We start from the raw sequence: 16,149 nt of genomic DNA on the forward strand, positions 1-16,149 counted from the left end.
TTAATAAAACAGCTTGTAAAAAACAAAGAAAATTTATTTTAAAATTATCTTAAAAATTTAACATCTAGATGCCAGCATCAAAAACCATTGTATTATTTGTAAATTGTAAATGAATCAAGTAATAAATTCTTTTGGAAGCAGATACTTTTCAAACCTACCTAGAGTAACTGGACTCATTCTTCAATTTTTTAGTTTGGCATATTTGTGAGTCGTTTTTAAAAGTCGTTCCATTTTGGAGCTATTTTATCTTGTCTTGTACTCAGTATAAATGTCTATGACAAGTTCTCTTTCGATCAATCTTAGGATTTCGATATCTAAAGCAGTAACAATCTTACTGTTTCTCAGGTTACTTGGTTACATTTTTGTGTTATATTCAGATGACTAGTTTCACATCTTAATTCTTTCTGTTTAATTTTACATAAATTCTATTATATTTATTTTGATATGAAGTGATAAAGTTTTATGTTATTTTTTCATTGAAACATCAATCAGAATTTAATATTTAAAAAAAAAAGAATAATTATACATGGTGCGTAGCATTCTTAAAAAGTGCTTAAAGGTGGTTTTTTTATTCGGGGTTTGTAAAAAGTGCTTAATTTTCTATCTTTTAAAAAGAGTTTTCTTTGCTATGTCGATTGTCGTCATAAGTTACAAAAAATGCATGATTTTCACAATTTTCTTTGCAATATTTAATCAGAAACTAGTTATTATCAGATACTAGTTATCACAATTACGTAAAGATTTTGAAAATAATTATGAATTTTATTGATTTTATGTTAACTAGTTAAGAACTTTAAACGTTAGAAAAAAATTTTTTATTACTGCACCGATCCTAATTATAATTTTTTTTTAGAAAGTGATTAAAAATATTTTTTGAATGCTTAAAAAGTGATTATCTTTTGTTAAAAATTCTGGCTGCGCACCCTGTTATATATTTGAAATAATTTTAATTAATTAAATGTACTTACTTCATTATCACTTCTGAAAAATAGTCCATTCAAAATATTCATTAATTTTTTTAAAAGTTGTCTGTTGCAGGTTTAATTTTGTTTCTTCAAAGAATATCATAGTTATTCGTTATAATATTTTTGTGTTTTATCAAATCATATTTAAAAAAAATTTCAACTTATAAAAATACTACAACACTTAACACTACCACAAATACTTAAAACAAAACCAATTATATTAATTTTTTATGAAAATTTCTTTTACTATAGTTTTCTCATGAACTTTTTTCTAATCATTTTGATAAAAATTATGAGCCTTTTGTTTTGTTTTAATTGTAAAATTTCAGAAGAAAAATTCATTTTTATTAACTTCACCTAAATGATTTTTAAAAGCAATTTAGAGGAGTAATTCACTTTAATTTGATTTCTAAAATATTTTTTCACAAGCTGGCTGAATTATTTAAGTTAATTTGATATCCGGTTAAATTATCCCAGATATAAATAAATGGAAACTGTTTTGTTAAGTATTTTATTATAAATTTTATAATTTTTCATCCAGTTTGTAAATTAAGATTATTGTCTGATGCTAAAAGTATTAGGTTATTGTAGTCAAAATATTTGGCTCTTACTCATCTCTAATATATATATATATATATATTAGATATATAGCTAATAGATGGCTAATATATATATAGAACTTTTTTTTAGATGATGGTATTTGAAACCTTTAATTATATTTATATACAATATATATCTATATATAATACTTTAATATTTTGTTGCTAATGATAAATTATTATGTCATTTCAAAAATCTAATTCTTGTTAATCATTGCAATCTTTAAAATTCTAAATAAAAATAAAAACCAAAACTATTTTTAGTTACTGTTTATTTCGATTTTTCAAATCCTTATTTGCAATCTCATAAATCTAAAATGAATCATGCTCTTTATTTTGTTTTAGTTCATATTCGAAAGAAAATTTGTTTCTTTTTAATTTTTTGTTTAGATTAAAACAATTACTTTTATAGTAATTTTGATTTTTTATAGCAACAGTATTTCTTTTGTTGTATTCACTTATTTGAATTTTACAACTATGTTTTATGTATGATGTAAAATGTTCATGTATATAATTTTTATAAAATTGTATTATTAATTTTTAATTGTTTAAAAATGCCTACAAATAAGAAAGATTTTTACATGTATCTTATGCTTTAAAAATGTTTGAGTATAGCACAAACACCAAATAATTAAATGAATTTTTTTATTCATTTGCCATTATATTTTAGTGTTGTAACAAAAAACTGTTTGATTGTATATAGTGCACTTATTGAATTTTTATAGTGATTTTATTGCAGTATTTTTCATATTAATTTTTGTGTCCTCTATCATTTGAATTCACCTGGAATTAAAAAAAAAAAAAAATGCTAGTCACAGTTCATTATTTATTGATTCACATTTTACTATGTAACTAGATTATGTTTTACTTACATTAAGCACTTTTTATTGTAAATATATTGTTATATTGGACAAAATGCATTAATTTGAATACTATACTAAGACTAATTTTTATGTGTTTATTTATTGTAATCCTTTAGAAGTGCTAAGAGTGTAAGTGATTTTATGCAAAAGAAATCAGTTTTATTAATCATCAATAATGAGAAAATATAATTTTTTCACTTCATGTATGAAAATCGTTAAAATTTAAACCACATATCATTAAAAATTAAATATTTTTAGCAGTTTTAAAATTACATTGTATTATAGATCTAATAGTATTTATCAATTGTCACCATTATACAAACTTTTTTTGTGACTTTCTATGGAATTGGTATAATTTAAAGCTGAAAGGACTGGTAAGAATTTTGTATCACTATAACTTACAAAAGTGAAGCTCTTTGTTTAGTCTGCATACCTGCCAAATCTCCTGTTATTTAATGAAGACTCCTGTATTTTACAACTCTCCTGTTTATTGTCAAATTTCTCTGTATTTGTTGAAGAAATTTTCAAAAAAAAATTGTGTGATGAAATGTTTGCTGAGGGCAAAAATACTTCTCTTATTCCTCAACAGATAGTGCTATAGCCAGCACTGCAGTATGTTGAGTGTTAATAGTTTAAGTAATTAAAAATAATGTTTTTAAAAATTCTTCTTTAGATTGATTTATATACATATTTTTTACTTCTCTAAATGTTATTGCTCTTTTTGACTTACATGATTATATATGATATATCAAAACTTTACTCCTAGCCTAAAAAATGTCACTTATAAAATCTCAGTTATTTTATTTCTCCAATATTGGCAGGTATGAGTCTGTAACTGATAATTTAAGAAAGATGACTAAGAAATAAACATAGTGTGAAATTAAGAGAAATGAGACTTAGGGGAGTGTCTGGTACCCCGGCCCACTGTCAATTTCATATGTATAGAATATTTTTTCAAGCCAATGGGCCGTCAGACATTAATTGTTGTATTAAAAAAAGATTATTTTCAAAGTATCAAGTATTTATGCAGCTGGTAAAATGGTAAACAATAGTTTTGAAAATATGTTGAATACAGTAGTCAAATTTTTTAAATTTCTATTTTTTTAGGTTAAAGTATTCTTTTTTGGTTTATTCTTTTTGCATTATTTATTTAGATGATAAAACAATAGAAACATACAAGAATATTGATTATTACTCAATATTATACAGAAATATAAGCAATACTCCTTAAGTGGGCGGGGCTACCCGACTCTCCCCTAATATTTCAATATAGATTTAAAGTTACTGAATGTGGTATAAACTTTAGTTTTTTAATATCTTTCACTTTTTTTTAGTAATGTAAAACAGCTTGATTAAGGTTTATTTTTTCAACTTAAAAATGTAGCATATAATTCTGTGGGATAAAATAATGCCATCTGTGATAGTGTTAACTCTTCCTTTTTTATCATCAGTGTTTTATTACTTTGATTTTATATAAAAATTTCCATAAATTTCCAGATTTTAATTTTTGTTGTTTTTACCAGAATTTACAAAATCAGGAATTTCGTTCTTTCAAATTTTCTGTGATTTATTTCAATGGTCAACATATGTACAAGATAGATATCACACGTCACAAAGGTTTTGTTCCATTATACTGTATTTAATAAATATGATTCTTCATGATAGAAATCAAATTAGACTATTAGTCACAACTTGACATGTTTTATTGTATCTCCATTTGTAAAGGTTTTTTTTTATCAGCCTCAATAAATCAAATTAATGAAAAACTTGAAACTTTTGAAAAACTTGTAGCTTTTCCTAAATTTTTACAAATCGTAGGAGATTCCTACATTTTATGTACTTTTTAGATGGTATTTAGTTATAAAAACTCTAAAGAGTGTAGTTCAAAATATCTTTAAATCTTTCACATTGATTGTGTACAATGGGCTTCTCCATTACTTACAATTTGGAATTTAAAACATTTTAATCGAAAAAGTTTCACGAGTTTTAAATTGAATTACTTTAAATCTCAAAAATGGGAAAATTGTTTTTACTATTCTCCTAAACCATTGAATTATTAGCTGTTGCTAAAATTTCAATCTTTGAACTGTGGCTTTTTATAGAATGTAAAATTTTTCTGATAACTTCTTGAAATTCATCAGTTCTAAAACACTTCCTTTCATAATGAACTCTCGATTATCTAAGCTAATAAACAAGAAAGAGGACACAGAGAATTGAAAATGCTGTTCTTGTTACCAATCTGTTGTAATCTGTGAACCTTGGAAAGCACAAGAAGGAAGAATACTGACTTAGTTAATTTTCCTGTATGCTTTAGCAGGGTATAATGAAATGTCCTTGTGTGGCCCTACCTGAAGATAACTCACGAAAATTCTAGTAGTAATCCTACACTGTTCATTTTACAACCTAGCTGCATATTAAAGAAAGTATTTGTCTTTAAATAAATATTCTAATACCATAATTTTCTTTTAAATCTAGTATAATTGGAATATATTATTTATATATATATTAATATATTTAGACATATTCATTCTAATATTATTTCCGACTGATATGTAGATAAATTTGCTCTATTAGGAAGTAAAGTCAGTTGTATTATTGATGTTTCACAAACAGCATAATTCTAAGTCAAAGCTACATTAGACTTATGGAGACGTGAACGAGAGATTATAGTGCAGCATTGTTGGAATTGAGCCAGGAACATTTTTGTTTACAACTATATGTTCACACCCCCACAGAGAATGGTGCACCAAAAAACCTTTACTCTGGTAGTTAGAACAACCAATTAAAGATCTAAATGACACTATCATCTCTTTCAAACTGTCTTGTATTTTGTAATATATTATCTTTTAATAATTCAATTTTTTCCTCATATGTTATTTTTTTATAATTCAAAATTGAGCACAAGTTATTCACTAATAGGTGATTGAGGGTCTACTATGCATCTTTTTATTTTTAAATGTTTAAACTTGAAAATATTTAAGTAACAAACTGATTTCTTATGACTGTATGGCAAATAATGAAGAAATAAAATCCAACCCATAATCCTGCTGTTAATATTCAGTTTTGAACTCTTTAGCCTTCAATTATTCTCAACTATGAAAAACAGTTTTCACATTTCAAATTTTGTACAGGTCAAAAAAAATTTTTTTACATTTTTATTAACTAAAACAGAAAAAAAAATTCTATTTAAAAAAATAACATTAGCATTAATTTCCTAACAAAATATTTATAAGATTAAGAAAGCTATTAAAAATATGCTTAATACAAAAAATATGACTTAAATACTTAGTGTAATTCAGCTTTAAATTCTAAAGTGAAACTATCGGAGACTCTAATTATCTGTATGCTAATTGCATACGTTAAATTCGGAATGCAAGTATAGTAAATATTCAAACACAGTGATGTTTTTGAGAAGAAAAAAAAAATTATAAGCAAAGATATGTAAGTTTATTAAGACTCATAAATTTGCAAAACTACTCAGCTTTGGCAAGCTTTTTAGAGCTCTAACTGTGGACGACTTGAATAGTATAAAAGCTTAATTGAATATAGTTATTACCTCCATTCTTTATTTTGAAATTTGATGTAAATTATGTACTTCAAAACAATATATATATATGTGTGTGTGATGTATCAAACTAAAAACCTGCTGCCTTAAACATATTAATGTTGGTTGTGATTTACTACTTTCTCATGTTTCTATTTGAGTATTAAACAAGTGCTCTTTTAAAAAGTACTTTAATAGTAGAGAGCATGTACAATGCTGACTTTAGAAAAACCTGTTATAACTATACATTTCTGAACTATTATCAACCTTATTAAAAATATTTTGTGATAAAGTAAATATAACTATATTGTCCTTATGTGATTTTTGTTATGAATTTAAAATTTTATTATACTTTTAATTTTTGAATATATATATATAAATGCATATTGATAGTTATTACTTGTATATTTTAATGCTTTTGATTAAAGTTTTATGAATTATAAGTTTTCTTGCCTTTTTTGTTTTTAAATTTAAATGCATTAAATTTACATATTAATAAAAATTTTAGTTGCACCAGTGAATTTTAAAGAAAAAAAAAACTGCTTAAAATGATCACCACTATTTTCAATTTATTAAACTCTTTAGCCACAGAGCCTGGGGTTGCTTACTGCTATGGAAACAATCAAAAACAAAATTTCTGGAGGGAGGGGGGAGGCTTCTGATATTTCTTTCGAAGACTCCTGTCAAAACTTGTTCCTATTGTTTAGTCTAGCTCTACATCATAACTATAGTCACTGCCAATGCTATAAGTCTAGATATGGGAGTTTGCAAGAGGCAAACTATGTGTATATCTATATGTTGGGAGACACATTATTATATAAATATATTGCATTATGTTACTATCTAGTCTGCATCAGATACAAAATCAAGTATAAAATCTAGAATCATGAATTTATTTATTAATGATTTATCATGTATTATAAGTGAAAAATTCAGAATTATTTAACTTTTATCATAATAAAACAGTAATTACAAGAAAAATATCAGGTGCAAGTTCAAGTATGAATATTCATTAAAGGGAAAGTAATTACTCTTTATTATCTTGTAATAAAAATAGTATTTACTATTTATTTTCCTGAATCATCAAACTTATTCTATAACCATTACATTTTCATTTACTTTAGTATGCTTGTTTACTCCCAAAGAATCCATTTTGATTAATGCTGACATGACGAATTTTTTCTCCCGATTGTCACCCAGCAGACTAAGCTATTAATTTTGACCCGAGATGATTGAAACTCGTAAACTATTTTAAAAGAAATTGATTGCCACAATTGTTTTTAAGCTAAACTAGATGGTGCTATCAAACATGAATACTGAAATATACCCCGATAATAAAAATATACTAGAAAAATACAAAAGAGAAGCATATATTAATATGATTCACAAACTAATAAAAAGTTAAGTTTGTAGGCTACAATCGTCTTATGCAAAGTAGTGTAGCTGACACCCCCTTTGAACTTAAACTATACATTTTTTTAGTATAAATGTATAGAGTGTGCTAAAGCGACAAGATATTGTAGTACAATTCTTACAAGAGAAGTACACATCTGTAAAACTCTTATTGGAACTAAAAAAGATAAAGTTAAAGAGCTTGGTTGAAAACATAGATGGATAAAAATTCACTGCCACTGGATCACGATATGATATGACCCTCAACTCATTTTATTTGATATTACAGTGAAAAAACAACTTTGGTAAATATTATGCATTTGCAGCCAAAAAGTTAGGATGTCTGACTTATAGCAGAGATGTTGGTTACATCTCAGCTTGTGATAGTATTTAATTTTTCATATCTTAATAAAAGTTTTTTTTTCTTTCAAAAAAGTAATTTATTTTAGGGTGAAATTTTCAATACTTTAAAATATAAAATGATGAATTTACTTGGAATTGGAATACATAATTATTTCGTTTTAAAAATTATTTATTAATATTAATTATTTTATGCCTAAAAAATGTTTAAACGCAGTTTTTTTTCTGGAAAAAACTTTTTTTTTTCACTTGGAAAAAAGTTATCTTTAAAAGTAAATAACCTAATTGGAAATTTTAATTAAACTAAAATTTTAAAAAAAATTCTAAAAAATCTTTAATTTTTTTAAATATTTTTTTTTGTTGTTTTATTTTAAAAATTTTAACTTTAGTAGCAATTTAATTTACTGATTATTATTTTTTTTATAATTATTAAGCTACTGAAAAAAATATTTAAAAATAATGAATATTTTTTTATTTCAAAGGAAAAGAAAACGTGTTTCAATATAAGAAATGAAAATTAAATTCCATCAGCTGATATAGAACCATCAGCCACTCAGTTTAAAGTAAGATATCTTAACTATTCTGCCAAGAACACAAAACCAGGCATAGGGCTTTTTTACTTTAATAATAAATTTACTAGAACTTTGAGAGTTCATATCTTGACACAGGGTGTGCAGCGACAGCAAATTTTTTACCTTATCTCATGTCTTCAACCATGCTCATTAATGTAAGCTGGATTTTGTTTCAATATGTTGGTATAAGTATGTGCATTTTTCTTGTAAGTCATATGCAGTCCAAAAAATTAATTGCACAAGACAATTTAGAATGAAGATGAAGAACTTAACAAAAAAAGTCAAGAAATCAAAATTTTCTTTATTGACATCACTTAAATTGTTACAGACATACAACAAAGATTTTAATTTGTTTATCTATATCAGCTTGAACATTAATTTTCACTAAATTATCCTGTAAGAAAGAGAAAAAAAATTATCTAGAAACACTCTAAATGAAGTTTAGACAAGATTAATTCAGAATTCAATAATTATGCTCAGTAATGAGAAAATGTAATGTGCGATGACAGCGCGAGAACGCGATAATCTCGCATATTTTTTTCTTTTCTCGCATTAAAAAATTATCACCGCGAGAAATTTGCGCATTCTATAAATCAATTTCAAAATTCGCAAATTTCTCGCATTTTGGAAATAGAATAAAATCTTTACCCCTTTAGAATAAAATCCGTTTCACTTTACTTCCTGGATCTTCCATTATTTTCCACATCTGCCCCGTTATCTAGCTTCCCGAATTACCAGTATTGTTCAGAAACTTTTCGAACAACAGAACACAACCACGGAACCCCTTTCAGAACACATTTCTCTACAACCACGTGTTTACCATACGTAAGGTTTCTTCATGTAAGACGTTCAAATTTTTTATGTGCTAATGTAGATGTAAGGTAGACAAGTACCTTGTAAAGGCAAAATCTTCTATGATGATGCACCAAAAATATTAAATGCTTTAAAAAATAGAAGACGTTAAAAATGTATTATTATTAAGGAAATGATTTTTTTTCCAAGAGATTTTGTGTTTTTTTATTTTTTTTTTTGAAATCTCACTTAACTTTTTGAAATCTCACCCTGTTTTTGAGAAAGGGTGAGAAATTTTCACCCATTTTTTTTCTATGATGAAAACACTGACTTAATTATTAATGAATTATATGTTACATTTTTAAATTGTTTATATTTGAATTTTTAAAATATTAATTAAAAACGAAATAGCAGCAAAAAACAGCAACCTAATTAATTACTATACGACTATCACAATAAAATAATTTTGTCAATTTTATAATAATATTTTAAAAAATATTACTGTTATTTCGATAACTTTTGATGTGCAAATATTATCAATGTATCAAAATTTATTCTAGATGAATGCCATTCTAAAAGAATTTCAAAACTGAACTTATATTTTGACCAATTAACAGGGTCTAGTGTTGTTTACCATAAATTTAAAGCTCACCGACTACAAAATGTACCTTTTTACGATAATGATTCAGATATTTATCAATAATTTGACTTTTTTCACGTTATCTTTTACAACAATTACAACAAAAAATAACCTTGTACATATTCCTAATTCTATATATTTTTTACTTCACCATTCAATATTTTTGTCTTATCTGTAAAAATATTTTCTTTTAAAAAAAAAATCTTAATTTAGCTTAGGCTAGTATTTCAAAACGAAGAGGGAAAATGAAAAATCCAGCAAATTTGGATAGAATAGTACAAATTTTGTTTAAGAAAGCAGACGCTGAAGTTTCAATCCGTTCATGAATTCTAATTGTAGTGTGATATCTTTACTTGATCATTTCGTAATATAATTATAAAAACAATATTTTCATTAAAATGTAATATTTTATTTTATTTTTAACAAAAAATATGCTACACTTTTAAGAAAATGAGGAAATTTTATTGTAAAAAACAAATGGGAAAGAGATATTTATTGATGAAATATAGTCTACCGATTTTCTTTCAAGACTGATTTTTGTTCTCAGGACTGAAGAATGGCATCCATGCAGATATTGTCCTAAGTCAGTTTATCTTATAAATTTAACAGAAAAAAATTTGACAATTGATAAGACAGCCTACAATGGTATACAATTACAACACAACAATACAGTTATAACGCAGAAAGAAAACCGATTTCTCAATGCATTTGCTAGATTGTTAATAGAAAAAAATTTGCGTAATCAAATCTAAGTAAAATTGTGAAATCACAAAAAATTTTCAACCAGTAAAAATCAAAAATTTATTTTTTATTTTTTTTGAAGAATTTTTTGAATTTAAATTCATAAAGAAAGAATTCTTAAGCAATTTTATGAATCATTTCTTGAAACACAAATGAGAAATAGATTACCATGCTTGGAAAGAAATTGCTTGAACTATGGAGTCCTAAAGAAATAGATGTGTCACTACAAAAGAATGTCTGCTCATAAAATAGAAGAAAAAAATTGCAAATTTAATGAATCCAAAAAAAACTTTGAGGAATTGCCTATTGTGGACAATAATGTCAGTATGTGATGATTAGAAAAAATCAGAAATATTAAAAGAGGCTAAGTCATCTGGAGATATAACAGGAAAAGAAGATGAAGAAAGAGAGGAACTTCAGCAAAATCAAACATGCATAGATATTGACTTCATTTGAAATATTTTTTTTAAAGTATAAATACATTTAAAACATTATTCCAGTAATACTTTTGACAGCATTATCAAAAGATATCAGATTTTTGACAAGTTCTATGGTGTGAAATTTTTAGTGTTTCCATATCAGTTCATAAAAGCAGGAATTTGATCCTAATGGTAATGCAAATAGGTTTGTTTGCTACAGTGGTGAGGCCATACCAAATTCCTAACAAAGCGAATTTGGGTTCTAATAGAGAAATGCTATATTCAGGAAGATTTCCATAGTCTGATCTGCAACAGAATAATCCCCAAGTCCTAGGCAGCGGCTCTCGAGAAAATAAAAAAGAATTACCAAAGGAGGGATCTATTGAAAGAGCCACCCTAGAGCAAAAGTTTAAATAAAACAATGCATGGCAATTAACTAATTTAATGGCAATTATATCAATGCCTTATATGTGACCCTTAATTTGAAAATTTTAAGAAAAAATTGATGTTGCATTGAATGAATGACAATGTTAACAATAATAGGCATAGCATGAATTTTATACTGTCACCATTATCCACAAGATGTTGCAAATTATTGCTTATCTAAAATAAATACTCCACTATAAATATTTTATATTTCACCATTTATATTTTGCATACTCAATGCAAGAACTTGATATAAATCAATTACTCATAACTAAGATATGAGCCGAAAAAACTATGAAGCAGTCTATGATGCAAATTTAGAATGAGAAATTTAGTTAGAACTATTAAGTTGTAGCAATATTACAACAAAAGATGGCATACAGTGTTAAAAGGAAATGAAAATGCAAATTCCAAAAATTGATTTTAATTTAACTTTAAAAATATATTTGGAAAAAAAAAATACTTGCACTTTATTATGAGCAGTATCTTGTATAAGATTTCTGTATCTAATAATTCTGAACTTAATTAATTGCCACATTTAGGCAATGCCTATACAAAGGCATGTGAGAATAAAAATAACATAAATATCACAGAAGAGGACCAATTTGAAGCCTATAGACAGCAGCAACCTGGGCAAACTACACTTTTTTGTTAAATATTTGGAAGTTTAAAATTTATTGGTAATTAAAGTTGGTGAAAGCTGGTACAGATATGGCAACACCCTTGTAAATCAGGGTTAATATTTACAGTTGGGTGCCCCTCTTATTTAAGCAATTTTTATGTTCTTACAAAAAAAAACTTAGAAATAAGAGTGTCTAATAAGAAAATATCAAGACAGAAATAGTAGGCAAAAGGATGATTATATATACAGTAAAAGCTTAAAGGTACCATGCCTAGTTCAAGAGGTACTCAATTCCATAGTCTAAATGTCAACAGTATCAATTTTTAAAATAATATGATAAGTAGAGGAAAACATTTTAGTCAAATTAAAAGAAATTCATTACCTCGATTATTTTTCACTATTCTGAAACTTAGTGTTATAAACTGGTAAATATTTAAGAACAGCTTTCCAATCAGTAAAATATAAAAAGCCTAGGCCACCAGCAGCACCAAAAGTTGCTCCTGTTTTAGACCTAATAATAGAGATTAAAAAATAATTACATATAAATTTGATTTTCTAATTCATATAAAATACAGGTGACCTTGTCGCACTGGAAGAATTTTCTTATGAAAAACTATATACATACCATGATTGTACAAAAGCGATCCTATTTTTTCCGATTATTCTCGTCAGCATGCTTAAAGGACAAATTAACACACAACAAGAGGTTGAATAAAAGGTTTAATGAAACCAGAGGTTATTGCTTTGGAGCAAATAATTCTTGTGGGAAGCTCTTAGCTGCCTACGTTTGTGCATATTTAAAGTTCGAAGCAATTACAATAATAAAAACAATAATCTTCTTTTCGCTCGCATCTCCGAATTCACAGAAAAATCACTTATGAAACTTCAACGATGCAAGCAAGAACCTGATTAACGAGTATTTCCAGGGTAAATGCATCTCATAAATATAACTCATATTGGTATCGTCGTTAAGTACACGTAATATTTTAGGATGATATGTCAATGTTCCCTAAAGAGCCATTCTCAATGCATATGTCTATGGAGTCGCGTATATAAATTCGGAAATGCAAGCTTTCGGAAAATATGAATGGTGAATTTTTCTCTTGCTCTCCGCGTCTGTGCCACGTAAATGCGTTTTGCGCAAGCTTAAAAGTCATTTACGTGTTTGCGCTAGATGAGCGTGAGACTGTTTAAAAACTACGTGTAAGACGAGTTGTTTGCACATTCATGAATCGCATTTACGTGGGATTACATATATAAATCATATGTAACGAGAATGCTCCGTTACGATGTAGTTTCCACAAATTCACAAACGCGCATTTATGCATGGCAGTCCGATGCAGTGGAAGGACCCCTGAAGAAGGTTTTACGCCGAATGCAATTGTTGCACCGCCAAGGCAATGTGAAATCTTGATTGGTCAAATTTATTTCACCACGAAAATCTCACCAATTACGTAACCCTCTCTTATTTCTATAAATTTGGGTACCATCTGTGAATATATTTTATTTTTCTAAATTATTATTTTTTGTAGCCCTTTTAGAAAAAGTGATTCGATATTGATATGAGTAAAATATTTTAAGAGATTTACAAACAGTCTGCGTGATGGTAACTAGACGCCATTATCAGACTGATCCTTAAGTTATAACCTGAAAATAAATCAATAAATGGGAAGATCTCCATATATCATGATCTGCGAAAAATAATTCCCAAGTTTTGGTAACTTTCGAGCGGCATTTCGATAGTAACTTAATAATAAAAAAAAAAAACTAAAATAAATCACACAAGGGGACTAACTTGAAAGGTTTAACTTACAACCACATTCGGGCAATCCTCTACACACTTTTTACTTTTTTTTTTAAATTGTAAGTTTAAAACTTATATGGCACCTTATACCGATTGTACTTGGTGCGAGACAGATCATGATACGGAAATATACACAGATAAATAAATTAATAACAATAATATATAAATGATAGAATATAAGTTTTTTCCTATCTTCAATGTCAGGGAAGGGATCACCGGTTGGTAGGGCACTGGGCCCATGTCCGAGAGTTCGTGGATTCGATCCCCGCCTGCCGAAGACTCCCCGTATAGTAAATAGTGACTGATGTACGTTAAATCTGTCGAGTTTCGAAGTCCTCCATATTCCCATAACAAATCATACCTCTGGGAGTACTGATCCAGGTGTTTCCTTGTGTAGTTGATAGGTTCAAAATTACAAGGCTACGGAGTTGCACATTAGTAGTCATAAACCCTAAAGTGGATCGGCTGTTCAACGACGGATATGTATCTTCAATGTCAGTCAATGACCATCCCATGAGGAAAATACCGGTTCTTGTCTGATCCCCGAAGTCAAGCATCAACAAGCGCGGTCAGTACTTGGAAGGATGACCACCTGGGAACACCTCGTGCTATTGGCATGCCTTTTTAGGACCAAGATAGCTTAGTAGGAAGGGCTCTGGGCCCATGTGCGAAAGGTCATGTGTTCGATCCCCTCCGTTCGACTGATGCATGCTAAATATATCTGGTCACAAAATCCTCGATGTTTCCATAACAAATCATACGTATGATTTGTTGAATGTTGACAAACTCACTTCAAATACGTAACGTAGCATCCAGTAATCGTAAGTGCAGAGTGAGTGTACGAGAGAGCATGCGCAAAAATGAGAGAAATTATGATGCTCTTATGGAATAACCAGGGAGGAACGGTCTAACGGATGACCGGTGGAGGAATATCCGCAGGCGATGTTCCAAAGGACTTCCTACTTGTCGTTATCCGTAGGAATGTTAGAATGGAATTTCCCTCGGCGTTCCCCTATTTATCCGCGTCTTCCCTCGGAAGAAAGGGACTCATTTGGGAGGTCCTAGGGAATGGTTTCGGAAGATGAGTGCTATATGGGACGTCTGAGGGTACTGATCCATGAATTTTCTTGTCTTCTGGATTCGGTTCAAAATTACTAGGCTACAAAGTAGAACATTAGTAGTCGTAAACCCAAAACTCGGTCTGCTGTTCAATGATGGTTATAAAAATAAAATACTTTCTATGTCGCTTACTTTTATATATGGGAACAACAACTAATATGTTTTTGGAAATTATGCTCTCTATTCTTTCATACTGGGTCAGTTTTAAATACGACCTACGGTGCAAAATGTTTTTAAAAAAATTGTTAAGTATCCTACAGTAAATAAAAAATAAAAAGGCACTTCAGTGCCAGCTGGTTTGTATAATCATTGGTCAATGAAATCAGTTGCTCCTTACTGTCATTACATTTCCAAGAACGGAATCCTTTATATTTGATAACATAAATATTCTTTCGTTTCCACTCTCATGTCAGGAATTAATTGTGAGTAACGTTTCCCCTTTTCCTTCTTTTCAAACACTTTTGGATTTTCTAATTTCAAAGATTTGCTCATTTATCTCTCATGGAGGTCTTTATTATATCTTCTCAATGATACCTTTGTCTTATCGGTTTAGCACTCCTTGAACAAAGAATATAGAAAGGAATAGAATAACATATTATTTGTCTTGAGGGTTCCCTCTTGGAAATATTTTGGAAAACAGAGGAAATTTCAGCTTTCCAAGAAATTGTTTTAAGATTAATAATAGTTACAGCTACATTAAAAAGTTTGTTGAGTGTTGCAACTAGTTTCATGAGCTAATTAATTTGAGCTGACGTTATTTTATATTATAGAATCGGGTCACTAAAACGTACTTAGACTAAATAAACAAATCCAATTTACTTTTAGACTTTTAACTCTCACATAATGAGGATAGTAGCAATCTTTAATATCCAATGGGTCGCAATGACCCCCCAATAGTTATATTAGCTTTTTTTATATAGCTATTTCAGCTTATCTCTGGAAATATTTATGGGAATCAAACAATTTTCGCTATGCATGGGTGTCGTTAGAAGAGAGGGGCGGTGCTTCTTTCAAGCTATGTCTCCCTCAATAATTAGAAATCTCTTCAAGTCCCCCTTAATATTTCAGACAAATAAAGAAAATTTTCCTTTTGCTGTTTTCCAACACATCTAAGAATTTTTTTTTCACTGTGTGGAATTTTGAAAACCATTGTAACTGTGTAATTTAATTTCATCCCCCTTAAAAAGTGGGATCCTGCTACGCTCGAGCTTATAAGTATGATACTCATTTATTCAAAGATAATTTAATGTAAAAATTAAGTTTTTAGGTCTATTTTTTTAATGTTATGATA

General features: G+C 28.1%; 1 protein-coding gene across 1 annotated transcript; it reads right to left on the reverse strand.

Annotated features, from left to right (window-relative positions):
• Positions 1-8,576: 8,576 nt before the first annotated feature.
• Positions 8,577-12,722, reverse strand: LOC107455651 (cytochrome b-c1 complex subunit 10-like). The gene is made up of 3 exons (XM_087168081.1): positions 12,561-12,722; positions 12,318-12,446; positions 8,577-8,689 (listed from the first exon to the last, which is right to left on the reverse strand). Exons 1-2 carry the CDS (start codon positions 12,608-12,610, stop codon positions 12,323-12,325), a joined length of 174 nt encoding a protein of 57 aa, XP_087024207.1. The 5' UTR covers positions 12,611-12,722; the 3' UTR covers positions 8,577-8,689; positions 12,318-12,322.
• Positions 12,723-16,149: the final 3,427 nt, after the last annotated feature.

This window comes from Parasteatoda tepidariorum, chromosome 7 (genome assembly GCF_982258835.1).
Source record: "Parasteatoda tepidariorum strain Cologne lab strain chromosome 7, Ptep-v5.0, whole genome shotgun sequence".
Lineage (NCBI taxonomy): Eukaryota > Metazoa > Arthropoda > Arachnida > Araneae > Theridiidae > Parasteatoda > Parasteatoda tepidariorum.